Below are 22,603 nucleotides of genomic sequence, written 5' to 3'. Positions count from 1 at the left end.
GAGGGTGCTGTAATCCTGTAGTGTACCGTTACGATCTTGAAGAAAATTCTCTAAGAAAAATAATATTATTAATATACCCTGCCAGTCAAAAAAAGTAACTGAAAGAGATATAAATCAAGGGACTAGCACCCTGTAGATTTGGAGCCATTTCTTGCTGTTTGCCCATTATTCATGTCTCGGATAAGGACGAACGGATAACGCCCTTCGGGTGTCTTTTTCGAGTGCGCACACGTTTCTCGATAATGGAAGCCTTCCATAACAGATTGCTCCCTTTTTTCAACCTGAACATTCCTCTTTCATCATTACGCCACAATTATAAGACGCGCCATCATTACTCGAAAGCTGGTTTCGAACTGCGAGTTTTTGATCCAGATTAAGGAATACCGGAGTGTAGAGGCGAAGGAGGTTTTTTCATGACCAATACAACGCAGCCCTGGACAGGCTACTTAAATTTAGCGTTCGTGATGGATGATCCGAATGCAAATTGGGGACTTAATAACCCTTGGCGAGGCTCTTATATCAGCCTAGAAAAAGATCCTCATCTAATGGTCGTTTCTGAGTTGCGTCCGCTGTTTCTCGCAGGATTGGAGAACTTTGACTCCTCCAGTTCAACATCGACCACTTATGTGATCCAGTTGATTGAATGTGGGATCGCAACCTGATGGCAGGTGGTTTGAATAATTTGTCTAAGAATATTGATTAAGCATTGGGCGACCATTGAAAAACCTTTTTTTACAGGCGCTGCTCGGGTCCTTAGTCAGGTCCCAAACAAACATCACATACTTATAGTTATACGAAAACTGCCAATGGAGGATATTTTCCAAGGAGTGAAAGAAGAGAATAATCGTTCAGGTTCCGAAAAAATGTACCATCATTGATCATGATAATTGGATTGGTATCTGCGAGCTACCAGCCGTTGTCAAAATTAAAGCCCAAATTAACTTGTAACGCATCACAGAACTCGAAAATTTGACTAACAGAGAGCATGGATCTCCCTGCACTTGATTTCAAGAAGGCTTTCGACAGCGTTAACAGGCTGCTTATCTGGTGCGTCTATTCAGGATATAATAATAGCTATACTCAGTAAGAGTTACATACGATGGAACCAAATATCACTATTGCACCGAAGTAAAGTCTTAGAAGAATTTCAGGTACAATGCGGAGTCCGCCAAAGCTGCATCTTGTCACCGTTCTTGTTTGTTCTTGTGGTCGGTCTGGTCGTTCATACTAAAGGAGGGCCTGAGGATTGCACTGGACGTGCTTCTCTGACGGAATCATGAACCTTGGCTAAATCGCCCTGAAATTGGAGAAAGAAGCAGTATAATGGTACTGAAGATCAGCAAAACCAAGGTTTTTAGTGCCACTGGTCACTCTAACAGTAAGTACGCTTTCACTGTTTTGTCCAAAATCATCAACATTAAGCTGAAACTGTTCTGTGCTAAGCTCTTTTCTGTGTACAACACTTGTCTGCAACATGCCATCATAGTAGAGAAATGGTACGCCCCATTGAGTGTAAATGGCAACTATTTATCAATTATCTAGACGCCCAATAGGGTCACTGGCCATCTAGCTTGCGAACTTTTCGGCCAAGAGTGCGCTTGCTCATCCAAAACAGCCCCCTGTGGGTTAGGGCTTAAGAATATACTGAAAGTCTTCCCTGCTTCGCAAAGCAGGTGGTCAAAAGAGCTAGAAAGTTGCGGGCATCTAATTTCCAAATTTTGATATTTCACTGCTACCGAAAAATCAACAACGCCTCGGATAGAAACTGACCCCATATACACAATCTTTAGCTATTAAAAACGGACTACAATTTGGAACGTTCGCACACTCAACAACGGAAGCGAGGGTCATCAGAATGCTCGTTTTCTCCAACTTGAGCGAGAATTCCAACGATATGAGCTGGACATTGTAGACCTAATGAAGTAAGATGGTGGGGGAGCACTCTACTCCCTCTTGACACACTAATGGCAATGAGCGTCTGTCCTTGGGAAAGACAAGTGGCAGCAGACGCGAATCCCGTGTCAGGTTGCTTCTGTTGGCTTCCGCTTTCTTCACCTGGCATCTTGTTTCTGACAGACTCCAGTCCAGGTCATGGAGCATCACAATTGTACAATGTTGTGCACTGACAGAGAATTTCGGTCTTCCGGTGTAGTGGAGAAGGATGCTTTCTACAAGCAATTACAAGCAGTTCAGGGGAAGTTTCCTAAAAGTTACATTGTAATCGTGTTGAGCGATCTGAATGACAGGGTGGGCTCAAGCAACATGTTGCTCGGTGTTGCGGACATGTGGTGGGGAAACACGGTCTTGGCAACTGAAACGACACTGGTGGGAGATTAGTGGATTTCTACAACTTCCACAACTAATTGGTGGCACATTGTTCAACCACAGATCCTGCTTCGTAGTCAGTTGAGTTTCAACTGATCGAGTAGCAGGTTTAGGACTTGTTTCCAGATAACAAGAGAGGCGGTGACATTGTCCTCGAAAGGGATGATCATCTGTTGGTCACTTCCATTCGCTTGCCTGGTGCCTCCACTCTTCGCAGGATTGGAGAGCTGCGAACCCCAACTTCAAAATCTACCGCTTGTATGATCCAGCTGTCATTCGACAGCGAAAGGGCTATCTTTCTGATTGGACGGCAGGTATACTGAGTAACCTGCCTGCAAATATCGATGAGCATGGGACCGCCATCACAAGTGCTGTTTTCTCGAGTGCTACACAGGTCATCAGCGACGTCCCGAAGGAGCGTTATAAGATCTGGCCGATTACGGAGTCAAGGAATCGGATCGATGAATGGAAGCAATGAAAGCTTTATACAATGTATGTATATAGTCGTAAATCTTTCAATGGTCGATTTCTCATCCACAATGACGAGCCGCTGAAGGGGTAGGAAGAACTCTTCGCCGCGATTCCTAATCGTATCACGCCCGATGAAGTTCGCAATCCTAAGGACATTCTGGAATTCAATGGATCATGACACCTGGATTTGGAAAAAGAGGCAAGCTTAGTTGGACTGAAGATAAACACCGACAAAACCAAGGTTACCAGTCTTACTGGTCATCACACTCCTTCACCTGCATTAATAGTCAGAGCGTTGAAGGCGTCGATCAATTGTATATCGGCAGTACCGAACTGGATGTTGCCCGGCACATTAACACCGATGGATTAACTTTCGCTACATTTTCTAAAATCTGCAAATGTAGTTCTTTTAGTACTAAGAGCAAGTTGAGACTGTTCTACGCAAGTGTTATTTTTGTGTTGTTATATTGGACTATTACTCGAAAGCGTTGTGATCGGAAACCGGAGGTGGCAATGGATAGATTATACATTGAGAAGGGGTAACAATTACATTCCTGGCTACCCCATTCAGTTGATTCCACCCTCTCAAAATGGCCGGCAAGTCTCGAGAAGTCCTGGAAGAGCTGGAGTGCATTTCAAGTAACCGCGAACGATGGCGCGTAGTTATAGTTAAAGGGCTGCACCCCACACAGGGGTGAATGGCAACCATATATATATATCAATTGGTTTTGCATTCAGGGTATATGAGAGATGAAAGTCTAGGCAGATCCTCAGCAACAATTGAAATTCATAATTATTTTACTACTGTTATCGGCAAAAGAATGAAGCCTCAATTGGAATTAATACTGCGAAATCTCCTAAACCATAATGTGTGCAGTGGTTGACATTGTAAAATATCTAGAAAATGTTGACTTATACTGATGAGAACCAATCAAGGGTCTAGAGGGTTGTTTACTGAGAGCTGAAGCCGCATTTGATGAAGAAAAGAAGGGAGGCAATCTTTATCATGCAAGAAAATTAGCTCGCCTACATAATTACGCCCAAAAATCCAACATACTCGGGTGTCTGGGCTACTGCCTTTTGAAAGTTTCAAGTTGATATAATATACGATAAAACCCGCCACTCGTACCCTTTCTTACTAGCTTTCGACTGTACGAAAGCTACAAATTCGGAACTTAAATTTGTTAACCAAGTAAGATCAAGACCCTATGTTTAAGGTTAGAGCATTACAAGAATCCTCTACAAACTACTAGATAGATAATAGTTCTCCTGGCTTATTCTGGAAATTTTCCCAGCATATCAGATACCTGCGGACATGTTGGTTAGAAAGAAAAGCGAGAAATGGCAAAGGGTCCCAAAAAGAGATTAATTCGTTGACCGTTGTGTATGATATGCTACTGAACGAAGATATCTTCCTTAGAAGCATGGGTCACCCTTGGCCCGAATAGTACAAAAGACCAAGATTGAAACGATAAAACTTCACACTTACCGAGGAGTGATACTTTTTCATGATGCTGACCATATGGATTTTTAGCACGACAAAAATAGCTTCCCATATCGTCTAATGTTACACCATAGAAGTCCAAATGTGCGGTATCATTTCTCCTGGAAATAAAAAAAAATATTTGATATGTATTTTGTGTATACCTACAAGTCTGGCTAAAATTTCCACTTGTGAATTGGTATCGTTGAAACGCATAATGCACTAACGTGGATGCTTTCATAAAACTATTTATTTAGGTGTAATAACCCAAATGTAACCCAGCGAAATCCTCTCCACTTCTTAAAATGCTTAACTTTAAACGAACGAAAAATGTTTTTGGTTTTCTGCCAAATATGTGGTTATCATAAAGTCTTATGCCCACAAAGCCACTCCTACGCATCCGGTCCTCCATGGTAATGATTCTCAGCTTCTCAATGATTCTCCCAGAAGTATGCACTCTTCCAATATTAACCAACGTCACAAAGTCTTTTGCCACCTACTCATCAACCCTCTTGGAATTATGGATTTCATCATATTGTGGTATCCACTACCAAGTTCTCCCTCTTTCTCAATCTGTGGTCTACACCATTCTGCATTCTGATCAACACGTCGGCGAATATGTGGACCTTATGCCTGCAAAATTGATCACTTGTTATTATCTTAGCTTTATAAATGAAATGCTCCCAGATGAGATAGTTATATTTCTACAGGGTGCGGCAGCATAACCTTTCAAAACTCAATAAAAACTATTGTATGCATCGGAAAATATTTATTTATTTTTTATAATGTAGGTACATGTCTAAAGTTTTTATTTACATTGTTTTGAAGATCAAATCTGTTAGCTGACGTCCCCCATTCTCCATACATTGCGTAAACCGATTTCTGGCGTTTGTCATGACTCTTGTTTGCATAGCAGGTCTTATGTTGGCAATTTCTTCTTGGATGTTCGTCTTCAAATCTTGTAGGGTTCTTGGACGGTTCACATAAACACGGAATTTCAAAAAACCCCATAGTAAAAAATCACAAAGGGACAGATCGGGAGAGCGTGCCGGCCATTCCAAATCGCCTTTAATTGAGATAAGGCGCTCTGGAAAGTGTTCCCTGAAAACAGCCATCGATGTTCTTGAAGTGTGTGCTGTTGCACCGTCTTGTTGGAACCAAGTGTCCCCCAAATCCAAATTTTCTAGTCGTGGAAAAAAAATTCTGTAGCATGTTTACATACCGGTCCGAATTCACTGTCACTGTAACCTCATTTTCCTCAAAAAACGAGGGACCAATAATTCCATCTGAGGAAATTGCACACCACACTGTGACTTTGGGTGAATGCAAAGGCTTTTGATGCAATTCTCGAGGGTTGGTGTCAGCCCAGTAGCGCATGTTTTGTTTGTTAACCGACTCACACAAATGGAAATGGGCTTCATCGCTAACGAAAACAATAGCACCCTCGGGAACGACATCAAGAAGAAGCTCACACGCGTTCATCCGAGAATTGAAGTCACGTTCTGAAAGTTCCTGCACTATCGCCATCTTATAGGGATGAAAATGAAGATCATCACGGAGAATTCTTCTCACAGAACGATCGGATAGTCCAAGGGCAGGTGCGTGTTTGCGCGCAGAACGCAGTGGCGATCGCAACATTGACGCTCTCACTGCTTCAATGTTCTCAGGTGATCTAACGGGCCGAGGAACTCCAGTTCTTCCTTTTGTCGCACTTGCAGTTTGTCTGAATGTAGTGACCCATGTAATAATTGATTTGCGGTCTGGGACGGGAGCCAACGGGACTAAATTAAAGCGATTCCGAAATGCACGCTGTGTTGCAATAACCGAACATCCGCTTGAAAAGTAAACCTCAACGGCAAAGACACACTCCTCACTATTCCAACGCATGATGGCGACTGAGCTGTGTCGGGACAAAACTTTACAGTATCCCCTCTTGAGACCACTAGCGCTCCGCTATGACATCAACTAACTGAGTGGCGCGCATTTTAAAAAAGGAAGTTATGCTGCCGCACAGTGTATGTTCTGAACAAAAGAATCAAGGCAGCAGCGATTTCGGTACCGCATTCGCAGTGACAACGTTTCTGCTTCAATGTTGCTGTAAAAGTCTATGGACAGACTTGACATTTTGCACAGTCATATGTCCCTTTGGCTATATCTTTCAGTTTCCCCTAACAAGAGTCTCGCATTCCGAAAAGCTTTTCCAAAATCAATAATATGCAGATGGGGTGATTCACACTTCGCATCACAACGATTCAAAAGGTATTAACTTGATCTTTTGCAATACGATATACGTTTTTATATGCGGCGGTTTCTGCTTTCTTCATCAAAGTACAGAGTTTTTTGCTTCTTACGCTCATCAATTTGCACTCCACGCTTACGTACTCAGCTAGATCCTCTGATGTTCTTTCGGAATATGATCGTTTACTTCATACTCAAAAGCAGTAAAGGTTCTTTTAACGACCCTTAGGTTGCATGAATATTTTTCCACAGTAAGACGATTATCCCACTGCCGGATAACAGCCGGATCGCAAAAGGGGTCCGTATTGAATTTGAGGAATGGACGTTGTCTTACCTTGCGAGCAGACACAGTAACGATAGGCAAGTGAGGCCGATTTCGACATTCGTTTGTTACACTTATTGAAAGGAAATACTTTGATGAACGGGCTGGTCAAGAATTGGAGAGTTTCGAATAAGCTTTCTATGTCGGATCACAGAATAATCACCTTCGACATTGAAGGCAACTTTAAAATAAAAAGAATAGTACGGAATCCGAATTCCGAAAACGGTAAAGGGGGTCCTTCCATCCTAAATTTTGCAGCGCAATTTGCCAAGTATCGTTCGTACTCAAAACGGTGGAGAAGGTCATAGGCAATTGTACTAGAACTAACGTTCTAATGAATAATCCCCTAAATCAGTGTCAATATGCTTACCGGGCAGGAAGACGGTCGGCTGAAACTGCTCTTACCAGGTATTGGATGTTCTACAGGATACCATGGAAATAAAAGAAATAGCACTGTGTGCGTTTTCGGACATCAAAAGAGCATTCGATAATACACCGTACACAAAGATACATGATGATAGAATACAAAATGGACAAAAAGTTACTAGGGCCTGATGACGCCAATACATGGATAAGAACCTTTCTATGGAAACGAAAACCTTGAGATGCTGACGAAAGAAGGGCAATGACTTTACGATTGAGCGTATCTCACCGGAGAATCTCCTGCCCGTCGGGAGCAACTGACACGAAGCGCACTGGACAGACAGATTCATATGGGATATCCGGAAATGGATCAAGCGACGGTGAGTAGGTTTCAACCCAACCCGATTATTGAGCGGACACAGAGATTATCGAGCATATCTCAATTGATTTAGGCTTGATGATTTGCCATATTGCCCAAAGTGCCCGAATATTGCAAAGGACGCAGAACGCGTTTTATTTCATTGCTTGCTCAGAGGGGTGCATTGAAAGCTACAACCAGGGACCACTTTACACCCAAAAATATAATGAAAGATATGTTGAGATCAAAGAGAATGTGGACTGAAGTCGAAAGTCGATCGCAGCCACCCATAAGAAGCTTAGGCAGGAAGAAGAGAGAGAATGAACGAGATTGTTAACACGAGTGCAGGATAAATTCTGATTCAGCGTCACGGCGTGATGTCATATGGAAGTTCGGCGGGGAAAGTGGAAGGAGAAGGAGTTTTAGTGGATACGAGCCCCACATAACTGTGTGGCAGGAGCCAACGATAGCTTTTGATGCTTGTTATCTTTCATTGAAAAAAATAGACAGACAGGCAGACGGACAGACAAACCAAAAAGGTTTGGTTTTACACAAATGAAGAAGAACGGCAAAGGGAACTTTTTAAGAAAAGTAACTGCGACAAACTGATAGACTTCGAACACTCAACACATTTAAACTTACTTGAAATTTACGCGCCTCCTTGAACTATCTTTCACTACTTCATCTTCGAATACCCAACTTATTTCAGCTCTTTTCAAAGATGACACCTTACAAATCAACTGTACATTGTCGCCTTCTTTCACTTTCACCTCTTTTTCTGTTATTTTAACTTTTGGTTTCAGTTCATCTAAAATAATTCAAATTATTTCAACAATTATATATGTTTTTTCATCGAATTCTACTGGCTATGTACCTCCCTCCACTGCGTTGATATTTGTTGATACCAAATATTTTACCGCATTCCCATCTGAGTCTAAGCCTCTAACGTAAATTTTGAAAGTATCCAACGGCGGTACAAAGGGAGTAGTCACATGTATACACAGATCTGGATCACAATTGGAAGGATCCAAAATTCGCAGGGTATGATTCGAATGGGATTTTTCCATTTTCGGAGTGACAATTACGAGTTCAGCGTGGGTGAATGTGTGGTTTCTTTTATTCTTCCATACAAATACGGATAGATAATTTGTGATATCTGAAATTGAGGAACTGAGTACTGCTTTAAAGAGAATTCAAATTTCACCTTTTATAGGACTGGGGGCTGTATCGGAAAACTCTTCAGGAACAATAAACGAAAACCCGTAGCGGACAAGAATGTCACTGGTTCCTGAAATTTTTATCGAGTGGGGTGAAGTAGATGAGGTTTTAACACCCCATTTTCCAACCTCTGGATCGTCCACTTTGACCATCTGTAAAAAATCATTCTTTTAATGCAATTGAATATTCAAAGGTACAAAAATAACCACATTTACCTTAACTTTTTCCAAATCCAACACTTTTTTCACGTCTTTGCTCAGTTCTTTATGTGGATCATAAACGTCAATTTTGGGGTGCTCTCCCGATACAGTCGCAGAAATTTTTTTCATCGATGAGTCTACATGTATATCAAAATCGTGTGTTCCTCCTGTTTCCGAGTAAACTGATTCAATCGGTACTAGGCCAGTGTCTAGAACTTCAACAATGCTCCCTACTACCTGTGAGAAAGGGAAAACTCATCTTTGAACATGTTTTGAAACTATGGTGTTTTTCGCTACAAATCGAATGTACTTTTAATCTTTATATTTTTCTATACATAAATGATTTTGTACCAATTATTTTAGACTTTGTCTCCCGTTTCTCCGTCCGCCTGTCTCCCCGCCACACACAATTTTCTTAGAAATTGTTATACCTGTCGACACGAAATCCGGTATGGAGGTTGAAACTGCCAACCCCACGCATCCGGCGAATTATATAACTACAAGTTGAACTTAAGGGCGGTCCCCTTAGCCGAATTTAGCCATGTAGGATTACAAAAGGGAAGTACTTTTCGGAGCATGTATTAGTTTTGATATCGGTTGTAAATGGAGGGGGTGAGGGGTCTGAAAGAGGTTAATCATATCGAAGCCCCGTTCCCACTCTCTCTCTCCCTACCCAACCAAAGAATCTGAAAAAAATTATGGTAGTCGTCATGGTATACTGCCCCCAAAATAATCCCTTAAATTCATCTTAGACCCGTAAAATTTTGTGTGATGATATAGGGTTTAGTGCAGAGCAGCCTACTGGAAAGTTTATTGGTAATATTGGTAGTACTATATTTTTTTTTATTTTTGGGGTAAGGTAGATGAATGCATTTACGCACACAGTGTTGGACTCCCGATTTGACACGTCTTCGGATTACCAACTAAACACCTCCCCATCGTCAGAGAGCTAGCCTGGAACCGTTTGTCACATTACTTCGGGCTAGTCCCCGAACTCTCCCGCCTTGCGGAGCCTTCAAATCAGGGAATTCCTTTCACCAACGGGAGGGGAGAGGAGGAAGGGAACTGTCAGTTCAAGGAACCCCCTGCCTCCCTGCTCCTCCACCGGTCGAGTTCTATCTTCTTAGCAGCGAGAAGGGCCCGCACGTAATGGGGAACACGGTTCCACCAGTCAGCAGTCCTCAGCATCTCTTCGACAATGTTGTCTGGAGAGAGATCCCCTATGTTTAAATAGAGCTGCTGATGAACCCCATCTCATCTTCCACAAGAAAAAATAGTGTGGTGAGCGTCGTCCACAACTCCATTGCAAAACACACAATCCGTAGAACGCGCCTTTCCAATCTTGTGCAGGTAAGACTGAAAACTTCCATACCCACTTAAAAATTGGATAAGGAAATAGTCAGCCTCACCATGCTTCCGATTCCGCCACGCAACTAAGTTGCCGATGAGCCGCGCAGTCCATCTGCCTCTAGTTTCATTTTGCCGGGAAAGCTACCACTCGTCTAGAGTGTGTTGCCGTTCTTCGCGAACAACCAACTCCCTGGGCTCACCTCCCTTGCGCTTTTATATGGCCTGACGCTCCCTAGCAAGAAGGGTAACGGGGATCACTCCCGCGATCACCATCACGGCCGGTTCATAGACAGTGCGGTATGCAGACGCCACCCGTAAAGCTCCCCGTTTCTGTAATTGCGCGAGGCGTTTACGATATACCACCATGTTAAGGGCGCCCATACCTCTGCGCCGTAGAGCAGGACAGACTCCGTTGAACTCATCAGGAGAAGTCGCCTGCTAGACGTAGGACCCCCAATGTTTGGCATTAACCTACTTAACGCCGAAACTCCAGCTGCAGCCTTGTTCTCTGCTGCTTTGATTTGCTCAGAAAAACTCATCTTTGAGTCAAGAGTCAATCCAAGGTACTTTACCGCTGATTTTGACTCGATTATCGACTCGCCGAACGATATGGGACGCAAGGTCGGAATTCTCTTTTAAGTCAGGATGACTACTTCGGTTTTTTCCAGTGCAAGGTAGAAACCACGAGTAGTCATCCATCCGCTTACCCGTCGCATCAATATACTTAGTCTGCTTTGCGCCTGTTCGATAGTGCATCCAGCAACAAACGCTGCGACATAATCTGCATAGCCGACCAGGCGCGACTCTTCTGGCATGTCGAGTTTAAGTAGACTATCATAGGTAGCGTTCCAGAAGTCCGGCTCTAGGATGGATCCCTGTGCTACCCCCGACGTGACCTCCATCCACCTTTGACTCTCTAGTGTTTCAGAGCAGGGAGCGGTTCCTCAGATAGTTCCTCAATATCCGTAAGAGATAGTTCGGGACGTTGAAAGTATTGTCTAGTGTATATGTAGTACTGTATTGACAAAGTTATAGTAACCCAGAGTTTCCTCATTCACATCAAATAACTACTTCCTACGGAATAAAATGTCAGTACCACGTTGAATTCAATATCATATAAATGGGATTATAGTCTACACAAATATTCTTATATAAAAAATCAACAAAACCGTTCATATCTTCCGGTTTCCGACATTAATGAATGTATGTATATAGACTAAGATGTGTAATTTTAATCTTTAAACCAAGTCGGATTTCCAGAAACTCGGCGATTCAAGTAAAAGTTTTTGTGTTCATCCTATATGAGCAACTCCCTTTGCCCCATTCGTACATAGCTAAGAACACAAAATATTCTGCAATATTCTTCTAAACTCTAAGATCCACATATGTACATGCATATCAATGACATAAATACTATACTCATCCTAAATAAACAAACATTGTCTTTTACCGCATTGATAAATTAATCTAACGGATTTCCACTTTACTCCGTGCACAAAAGCACAAGTTGGGAGCCCGGGAGCTCGGCACTTCAGGTAGGAAAGGTTTTGTTTGCTTCTTCCGTGAGCATATTTGTGTGCAGAACTATCCCATTTGTGGGCTACGTATGTATATGCATTTAGCATGTCAGACTACTTTAGTGTGAAATTGATATTATATTTAGTTGCAGTAACTTTACACGCCAATGTCAACTTCGAGCTACTGTAACTTTGTTAGTAATAGTATGATTTTAATCAAACTTGGAGATAACATGCTTTATATTATATTCTATCCTTTTACAAATTTTTTTATAGCTCTAGGATAAACTTAAGGGGGGTTTTCACTCAATTTCTCCAAAAATATTGTAATATACTATTATTAACTTAATTTGAACAGATATCAATATGGAGAGTATTTTGAGGCCTGGGCACAATATAGAGGTAACTTCATGAATTTTGTTTGATTTTTCGGTTGGGTAGTTTCTAATAATGGGTCCGTTAAAGAAATCATCATTTTTCCACCCCTCCCACTCCAAGCCTTTCTAACAAATTGAGACAACTAAGACCGGCTTCGAAGAGTACTAAGCATGACCTTTCATTTGATATCCAACATGACTATATTCGGAGAAAAGAATTTTTACACCCTCCTTTTACGTGTATGGGGCCGCCCCTAAATCTCAACGTAGAAGGATATCACTCACTGCATGTCTGGGCGTTCACAGTTCACACCTTCTCACCGAATTTCTTGTCAAACAGACAGACGGACAGGTAGACAGACAGGCATTGAACCGATTTTAATTTGCGAACAAAACCTTAAAAAGCCAAAAAAGGGAAAGTAAAATGCCCCCATGGACACCGTCGTTCATATAAGTTCACTTTATATATGATGACGTCATACACATCTAAAAGGTCTAGGCAGAAATGTCACCAGGATTCGAAAGACCCAGAAGGGTGGTTTGACCTGAAAAAATCTTGGGAAAAACTGGCGATTTCCGAACTCAAGTTAAGGAAGTCATCCCTTGTGTCGGATTCGCGGAATCGAATTTTTTTTTGGCATCAATTGTATCTAGATATAGTGTAGAATATTTGGGCAAAGTGATTTTTGATATTCAGAGTCATTCAGAAATTATAGTGTTAAACACAACAATAAGTCACATCCCAGATTTTTGACTCTCTTGGCAAAACCTAAGGTTTATGGACAAGATATAGCAGATTAATGGTCATTTAAGATTTTATGGCTAAAAATCACATCCTACTTTTTAAATGCGTTTTTTTTTCGGAACAATATATTGAAAATCTGTTGCCACCATAGCTCAAAATCTATCCAACGAAATTCTTTGCAATTTTCAGAACATATTTCCACGGTCCGCAAACTGGGATAATTGCGGTTTCTTTAGTAGTTTTTCTTTTCTATTCATTAAAGAAGCCTCGAAAAAAACACCAAAATTCACAAAAAAAGTTTAGCACGGCACCAAAAATTTAGTTTTTAATATTTTTTAATAATCCTAGTTTGCGGACTATAGTTAAGTCTGCACGTTAAAATGCCGTTTACTTTTTTTCTTTAAAATGACCGCATAAATTGCTCTGTATTTCAATAATGCACCATGCTATCGGGCTGGAAAAATTATTACGCGTGCTCAAGATATTGATAAATATATGGCGAATTCGTATTTGTATCTTTATCCAGTTCTTCACAAAAAAATTTCAAAAAAACCGGCCTTCACACGGAATGACCCCTTTAAGAACTCCCTTGAGGAGAATGTCACAATACGGACCCAAAACCATCAAGTCGGATGGGTTGTTTGTCGTCTGAGAGAGCAGATTTCTCTAAAGAGGTGCTTCAGGCGCCGCGCGTCTGGTCATTTCGCGAAGGTATGAACCAGCGGCATTGATCGGTCCGATCGATTCACAAGGTGTGGGGAGAAAGGCCATATTGCCAAAGAGTACAATAGGAATCCCAAATGCTTATTGCACGAAAGAAGGGAGGGACGGGCTTACTGGCATATTGGCGGAAGTGCTGAATGCCCGGAATTTAGAAAGGCGCTGATTTCAATGAAAAAATGAGGTTTATTCAAATAAATCATTGTAGGGTCGCTCAAGGTGCAGACCACCTACGGTTTTGTGTGGGTGAAAATAAACGGGGTACATGTGTACAGCCGTTACGCCCCACCAAGCCTGACACTGCCCGAATTCGAGGAAATGCTTAACACTTTTGTTCTCGACGCAAGGATGGTTGCTGGTGACTTCAATGCTTGGGCCCGTGAGTGGGCTGGCAGAAAGACAAATGCAAGGGGCCGCAGTCTATTAGACGCTTTTGCAAAGTTGGGTACAATTCTGGCCAACGAAGGTTATGTAAATACCTTTCAGAAAGGGGGGTCCGCCTCAATCGTAGACCTAACTTTTGTCAGCCCTCCAGTGGGACGTGGTATGTCCTGGTGCGTCAACAAGGACTACTCTCATAGTGATCACCTTGTAAGCAACATTGACACATACGTTGCAAAATTTTTTTTGGTTGAAAGCTTGCCTTATTACCGAAATGGTACGATGAACCAACTTTGTTATTTTCGCCATACTTTTCTCGAAAGCCGAGTTGATAGTGGGAAATTACATTCCGACTTTTTAGGAATGACAGAAACTTAAATGTCAACAGTTTTTCAAAAACTTTTAATAAGATAGGAAACAGGCTTATCGGACGATATGATGCTACTTGCATTGGATCTTTTTCCGATTTTGTGACCGTAATTATTAGAGAAGTTCTCTGCGCGAAGTGACAAATACGTGTCATAGCGTTAAAAATCTTGATCAAATGCTTGACAGCATGCAGAAGGGGTTCTTTTATAGTTTTGCCCCCAATTTTGTCGTGGCGTTTTGAACTCTGAAACGATGGTTCGTTTTAGCAGGTGAGAGTAAGCATCGTGGAAGTTGAACTTTGTGTTGAGTGGCGGTTGGGTGTAAAATATTTTTTTAATGAGCCGCCAGTCAAAATCACTTCGAGGCCAGTCACCTTTCCGTAGGCATAAGGATGGAGAATGTTGCTTCAGCCTTTTCAGGTTTCTACAAGCTTTCCGAAGAGAATAGCCGATGTCTGTTGGCGACGTCGCCCCCTGCCGTAATTTTGCAGGTCTTTTATTACCTCTGCCAGCTTGGCTCTTAACAAGAGGGATGTGTTTGCCCCACATGTCTCAGATTGAACACGCGCTAAGGGCTTGTATCAGTTGGCTACCCTGGTTGGTTTTGGTTTTGGTTTTGTAGATGGTCATGTAGCCAGGTACAGGGTGTTGGTTAAATTTTTAGTGGTTCGGTCAATGTCACGCTTCATATTCAGAAGTGTTCCATTGGCTAATTGACAACTTATGTATGTCCGATGTTTCAGCTAGTTTGTAGATTCGTTTATTAGAGCTTCGAACATATGTATGATGTCAAAAGAGTCATTGGGTCAGAGTTGATAAAATGATTCATCTAAAATCATTTCTCGACGAATATGTTTCGTTATTCCGAAATCCATGATATCGGACGTTTTGTCATGTTCGGTCGGCTAGCAAGCCCAGGAGAAATGCAATCATGTTCCTTTCTACCGCTTAGAACATTCTAAAGCTACTTAGTTTTCAAGGACATAACGCTTGAGGCGCAATTTTCTAAGGACAGCAGTACCACCATGAGCCTTACCTTCAGGTTAGGTGTGTTTCAGAGATGAGCATGATATCTATTTCGTTGTTATTGCGGAAACTTTTCAATTCGAATTTACATTGGCTTATACAGTTTGCATTCCCGTGGCAAATTTTTAGTAGACTCCTTTAGCAGAACTTTAACCATTTGCGATTGATATGCGAATAACTTCGTCCATCATTGCCTACATGGAGTTTATAAATTGGTTTAAAGATTTCGATAATGATGCAATTAATCTAGGTTTTGAACATTTTATTTCAATAAGTTCTTGTATGTAGCTCGTGACTAAAGCTGTTTTTTCGGTATTTTAACATTGAGTTCATCTATATTCGTCATGAGAGGGTTGCAGACTACCGGATACTGAGCATCCTCTCGAGTTGCCAAAATATGGTCCACCACAGTTGCTACATTTCTTTACGTTTGAAGTTTCATGTGGAGTACAAATCGTCGCAGATCATGCAAACGCTTGGCAGCTTGCAAATGAAATTTTGTGTGACCGAATTCCTGGCAATTTTGACACTTGTATTGGCCTATCATCCACGGTGGCGTATTTTTTTCGCTTTCACAGTTTTTGTACTTTTCTGCATTATTTCTCAAGGCATTTTTGATTTCACTGGAAAGTTACGATTTCACCTTGTTACATGTCCTGTCTCTTTGCTTTCGTAATTGAATAGCGTCATACTGACAGCCAGATAAAAATTGGCCAACCATATGATTTTTATACACGACAATAATCCGAAGCTTTGGGCTTGACCGACCAAAGGTTGCTTGGCTGACAATATGAACGCCCTCCAATGGCCTGTACAATTCCAGACTTGAATCCTGAACACATCGTTGACAAAAAAATCAGGGAACGTGATTCCACAAAAATGGGCGACATTTCCAATGGATGTGACTTTTTACATCTTGAAAACTTGTACTTTTTTTCCGGTATTGTATTATATATATGCTATTGAAGTACCACACAAGCTCTATGAATGACCTTTCAAAACTTCAAAGCCATTAAAAGGGGCTACTGTATGCTGAGGCATAGGAACAAGCTGAACCGCCAATGCAGCCGCTGCAAAGTTTGAAGTGGGTGCAGGCGAAACCATTAATGAAGCGCTGCGAAATTACCCCGTAATCAAAAATTGGATGACTTATGTCGAAGGTCGAAAAACTCACTCGTTGGTGCTGCATCAACTGTTATTAGTTGTTGACGTCCTTTCAGACAAAGCACAAAAATAAAGGTTTTGGTTTAGTGATGAATTGAGAAAAAAACACTAATTGCGTCGAATCACAAAATGTGACGTCAGCTGACACGTTGACTACTGTTTAGTGGCCAGTCACATGAATTCGTCAAGCGACGCCGGCTTCACATCCGTCAAGTGACCGATGAGGAGAGGAATTGAGCATGGAAAAATACGCTTTTGTGCTTGGAACGAAGGAACGAGTGAACGAACTGTGTAAACCCCGTTTCATTATTGTGAGTAAGGCTAACAGAGCTCCAGTCAGATCAGGCGGGAACCCTCTTCTTTGAATTCCCATGGGCGATGCACTACATATGTAATTGATTACTTTAATAGATTTCTGATAACTTATTTGTTCTATATTACTTACATCCTCTACATCTTTTTTCGCCATATTGTACACTTGACCATGCGTTCGTCTTGCTAATTCAGTGTAAGCGTCGTAATCCTTTAAGGGGTGGCAGTGATGTCCTGTGATCAACAAAGTAACCTAAAAATAATGTACATGCGTTTACATAAATTGTATTACATTATATATATGCTCGGCTTCTAATAGAAGGCATCAAACTTCCTCATAAATCCATTAATTTAATTTAACTTAATAGGTCAACTGCAATTACCGTTATCTGCTTATCCTGTGCAATTTTGGTTGCATTATTGAGCAGAGCATGATCTTTGGCAGAGGCGTCCGAAAATACAAAAACATGGGATTTTGGCAAGGCTTCATTCATACCGTTAATGATACCCTGCATCGCCAATTCGGGGCAGTCTCCACCGCCTTCTATCGTGATTTTATCCAATGCTTCTAACATTTTGCTTGCCTTATTGACTTTAATGGTGGGTCGGACAACTGGAATTTGAAAATTTGAATTAAAAAATTAATCAAACTGAATCGTATCCCGAAAATTCAGATCAAAATCATAATTCACTCAGAAAGTGAGTAATATATTAGGCCTACAAATAAGTTCTGTCGGTTTTCACAATAGATGGCGTAGCTTGTTTTTTATTCAATTGATCCACATTTCCAAACATTCATCGGAAAGCTACTGTCAATAGGCACAAACAACAACACAGTATAAATTATTTAATTGAAGTGTAAACAACAATACTTTTTTCATCAACGAAAATGGCCAATTTTGTACCAAATAATGTGTTTTTGCGGGGAGTTCTACTTCATTATTTCAATATGAAGAAAAAAGCAACCGAAAGTCATCGCTTTTTGGTGAAAGTTTATGGTGACCATGCTCTATTTCAGCGAACGTGTCAGAGGTGGTTTGGACGGTTTAAAAGTGGCAATTTTGACTTGGAAGACGAAGAGCGAGCCGGATGGCCAACAATTTTTGAAGATGAAGAATTAGAGGCATTGCTCGACCAAGATCCATCGCAAACGCAAGAAGAACTTGCAAAAACACTTGGAGTCACTCAGCAAGCCATTTCCCACCGTCTAAAAGCAATGGGAATGATCGGAAAGGTCGGAAATTGGGTTCCTTATGAACTGAAGCCAAGAGACGTCGAACGCCGTTTTTTCACGTGCGGGCAACTGCTTCAACGACAAGAAAGGAAGGGTTTTCCGCATCGAATAGTTACTGGCGATGAAAAGTGGATCCATTACGATAATCCCAAGCGTCGGGCAACGTGGGGATACCCCGGCCATGCCTCATCACCGACGGCCAAAGCGAATAGTCATGGTGAGAAGATCATGCTGTGTATATGGTGGGACCAGCTGGGTGTGGTATACTATGAGCTGTTAAAACCGAACGAAACGGTCACGGGCAAAGTCTACCGACGTCAAATGATGCGTTTGAGCCGCGAACTCAAAAAAAAAAAAAACGGCCGCAATACCAGCAAAGGCATGATAAAGTTATTTTGCAACATGACAATGCTCGTCCACATGTTGCACAGCTCGTTAAAACATGTCTAGAAACGTTGAAATGGGAACTCCTACCCCACCCGCTGTACTCTCCAGACATTGCCCCTTCTGATTACTATTTGTTCCGGTCGATGCAGCGTGGCCTGGCTGACTAGCACTTCTCCAATTACGGCGAACTCAAAAAATGACTCGATGAGTGGAGAGCGGCCAAGCCGGCCAATTTTTGGCGCGATGGTATCTATGAATTGCCTGAAAGATGGAAGAAAGTTGTGGCTAGCGATGGGCAATACTTTGAATAATGAATGTATAACCAATTTTTCACAATAAAGCTTCAAATTTAAACAAAAAACCGACAGAACTTATTTGTAGGCCTTATAGTTGGTAAAATTCTCTTGCCTCAAACAATATAAATACATATCTAGAAAGCCATGCTTTTCCCCGAGGTGGCAAAATCGTCGAGGGAAAGTTGAGACTACTCCGTTCTTCCTTTGTTATTATCTAGGATCAACTCATGAAACGTGATCACCACTGTTCCTCTAAAGCTATAAACTTTCATCAGTTCATATTGACCGAATAAAGAAATGTATTGCCGCATATGTCAGACGCCCCTAAGTATTTTAATCAGAAAGCAGAAGTGGCATTGGATAGGTAACACACTAACAAAGACTGCAATTTTGTCGTAGGGTATGACATGCAGTGGAACTCACTATTCCAGGTCATTAATTTGGGTGGCACAGAACTAAAGAGGAGGAGTGCAAGCTTTCAAACAGTCATCATCAACATCATCGGCATAACAACCGGTATCCGGTCTAGACCTGCCCTAATAAGGAACTTTAGACATCCCGGTTTTGGGTCGGGGTCCACCAATTAGATATTCCTAAAAGCTGTCTGGCGTCCTGACCTACGCCATCGCTCCATCTCAGGCAGGGTTTGCTTCATCTTCTTTTTCTACCATAGATGTTGATCTTATAGACTTTCCGGGCTGGATCATCCTCATCCATACGGATTAAGTGACCCGCCCACCGTAATCTATTGAGCCGGATTTTATCCATACCTTCACGGTCATAGTATCGCTCATATATTTCGTCGTTATGTAGACTATGGAATCATCCATCCTCATGTAGGGGGCCAAACATTTTTCGAAGGATTCTTCTCTCGAACGCGGCCAAGAGTTCGCAATTTTTCTTGCTAAGAACCCAAGTTTCCAAAGAATTCATGAGGACTGGCAAGGTCATTGTCTTGTACAGTAGGAGCTGTGACTCTAAGGTGAGACGTTTAGAGCGGAACAGTTTTTGTAAGCTGAAGTAGGCTCTGTTGGCTGCCAACAGCCGTGTGCGGATTTCATCGTCGTAACTGTTATCGGTTGTGATTTTCGATCCAAGATAGGAGAATTTATCAACGACCTCAAAGTTGTAGTCCCCTATCCTTATTCTTCCTGTGTGGCCTATGCGGTTTGATGATGTTGGTTGGTTTGTTTTCGGTGCTAACATTGCCACCAAATATTTTGTCTTGCCTTCATTGATCCAGCCCAAGATCTCGCGCCAATCTGCTCGATCTAGATGAAGGCAGTTTGTACGTTTCGGGTGGTTCTTCCCATGATGTCGATATCATCAGCGTAGGCCAGTAGTTGGGTGGACTTAAAGAGGATCGTACCTCTTGCATTTACCTCAGCATCACGGATTACTTTCTCGAGGGCCAGGTTAAAGAGGACGCATGATAGGGCTTCCCCTTGTGGTAGACCGTTGTTGATGTCGAATGGTCTTGAGAGTGATTCTGCTGCTTTTATCTGGCCTCGCACGTTGGTCAGGGCCAACCAAGTCAGTCTTATTAATTTCTTGGGGAAACCGAATTCTCTTATGGCCCTGCATTGTTTTACCCTGGTTATGCTATCATATGCGGCTTTAAAGTCGATTAAAAGATGGTGCAATTGATTACCATATTCCAACAGTTTTTCCATCGGTTGCCGCAGAGAGAAAATCTTATCTGTTGTTGATTTGCCTGGAGTCAAGCCTCATTTGTGTGGACCAACGATGTTATGGGTGTATGGGACTATCCGGCCTAGCAAGATAGCCGAGAATATCTTACAGATGGTACTCAGCAACGTGATATCTCTATAATCGCTGCACTGTGTGATATCTCCCTTTTTAAGGTTTTGTGTAAACACATTAAAAAGGGAAGGGAAGTAAGGCTTCATCCTGCTGACTTGTTGGTAAAACTTCCACGCCTGGTGCGGTTGCTCCCTCGACTTTCCAAGTTCACAGACCTGTTGATTCTCACAGGCTTCCGTTTTCCGTATGTAAAGTCGCTTCTCCGCTCGACGGAGTTCGTGATAAGTCTCTGCGCGTGCTCGGGTTCTTTGAGAATAACCCGAGCTCTGCGGAAACTCTGTTCACTTAAGGCCGAGCAGCCGACCGTATTGTATGGGCACCGTGGACTGCGCACTTTTCCTATAAAAGAGTTAGAAGAGACAGTCCTCGTTATGAAAAACAAGAAGGCGCCAGGGCTCGATGGTATCCCAGCAGGGCTATCAAAACTAATTCTCAAACATCGACCAGACCTACTACTCGCCGCATTCAAGGCTTGACCGAAAGAGGGCATTGTCCTTCTCGTTGAAAGGTGGCGAGGCTTGCGCTGATCAGAAAAGGAAAAGGCGACTCTGTGCTGCTGTCTACATAGCACCCATTTTGTATGCTTTACCCTGACGGGAAACTGCTCGAACAGCTCATCAGAAGTAGACTCGCTGAAGTGGTATGTGCTGCCGGAAACTTATACCCACGGCAGCTCGGCTTTAGAGAGATCCACAGTTGGTGATGTCATACAAGTCGTGGATGTCATTCAGGTAGCGCTCCTTGTAACGCTGGACATTATTTTCCACATGCCGAACTCTCTCTTACGGATATTGAGAAATTATTTGAGAAACCGCTCCCTGCTCTATAAGACACTAGGGGGTCAGAGGAGGATGGAGGTCACATCGGGGTAGCGCAGGGATGCATCCTCTGGAACGCTTCCTATGATAGTCTACTAGGATCTGACATGCCAGAAGAGTCACGCCTGGTCGGTTATGCAGGTGTTGTCGCGCACTTGTTGCTGGGCGCACTATCGAGCGGGCGCAAAGTAGACTTCCATATATTGGCATATTGATGGGACTGGTAAGCGGATTGGTGACTGCTCAGGGTTTCAATCTTGTACTGCAAAAAGCCGAAGTAGCCATTTTGACTAAAAAGAGAATTCCAACCCTGGGTCCCATATCTATCAGCAAGTAGATAATCGAGACAAAATCAACGGAGAAGTACCATGTACTGATTCTTGACTCAAATATGAGCTTTTCGAGCAAATCAAAGCCGCAGCAAACAATGCTGCAGCTTTAATTTCGATCTTAAATTGGCTAATTCCAAATATTGGGGGCCCCTGATGAGTTCAACGCAGTCTGTCATCCTCTACGGCGCAGAGGTGTGGCCTGACGCTTTTGGTAAGGAGATATATCGTAAGCGTTCGCTCTGCGGGTGATGGCTGGGCACCGCACTGTCTCTGAACCGGCCATGATGATGATCGCGAGAGTGAGGAAGATAAAGTCATATAGAAGCACAAGGACGTGGCTGAATCGGAAGCATGGTGAGAATGACTATTTCCTTACCCATCTCCTAATTGGACAGGAAACTTTTCAGTCTTACCTGCACAAGATTGGAAAAACACCATCTCCTCATAGTGTGTTTTGCAATGGAGTTATGGACAACGTCTACCACACCTTTTTTCTTGTAGAAGGTGAGATGGGATTCGTCAGTAGCTCTATTTAAACACAGGGAATCTCTCTCCAGGTAACATTGTCGAGGAGATGCTGAGGAGCGCTGACTGATGGAGCCGTGTTGCCCATTACACAACAGTTTCCTTCCTTTGAGGCCTAAATTTCATATAAGCGCATCATCTTGTTTTTTTTTTACATTATTGGGGTCGATCCGAAAATAAGTCCTGTCCCACTTTAAATCTGCACATTTTGACTCCCCTCTTGTGCGTTTTACAATTTACGTCAAAACT

The 22,603-nt window shown here is 42.3% G+C and overlaps 1 protein-coding gene across 2 annotated transcripts in view; it reads right to left on the bottom strand.

Annotated features, from left to right (window-relative positions):
- Nucleotides 1–22,603, bottom strand: part of LOC119649241 (hemicentin-1-like) — a 101,391-nt gene that overhangs the window by 69,529 nt on the left and 9,259 nt on the right. For both annotated transcript variants that reach the window (XM_038051306.1, XM_038051307.1), the window contains exons 2-8: nt 17,322–17,551; nt 17,072–17,191; nt 8,994–9,215; nt 8,765–8,930; nt 8,435–8,716; nt 8,203–8,368; nt 4,286–4,401 (exon numbers count right to left, since the gene is read on the bottom strand). In XM_038051306.1, the coding sequence (XP_037907234.1) occupies nt 4,286–4,401; nt 8,203–8,368; nt 8,435–8,716; nt 8,765–8,930; nt 8,994–9,215; nt 17,072–17,191; nt 17,322–17,551 (1,302 nt within the window). The remainder of the gene's footprint in view (nt 1–4,285; nt 4,402–8,202; nt 8,369–8,434; nt 8,717–8,764; nt 8,931–8,993; nt 9,216–17,071; nt 17,192–17,321; nt 17,552–22,603) is intronic.

The sequence above is a fragment of the Hermetia illucens genome, chromosome 2 (assembly GCF_905115235.1).
Source record: "Hermetia illucens chromosome 2, iHerIll2.2.curated.20191125, whole genome shotgun sequence".
In the NCBI taxonomy this organism is placed as follows: domain Eukaryota; kingdom Metazoa; phylum Arthropoda; class Insecta; order Diptera; family Stratiomyidae; genus Hermetia; species Hermetia illucens.
This window is presented reverse-complemented; position numbering and strand designations above follow the sequence as displayed.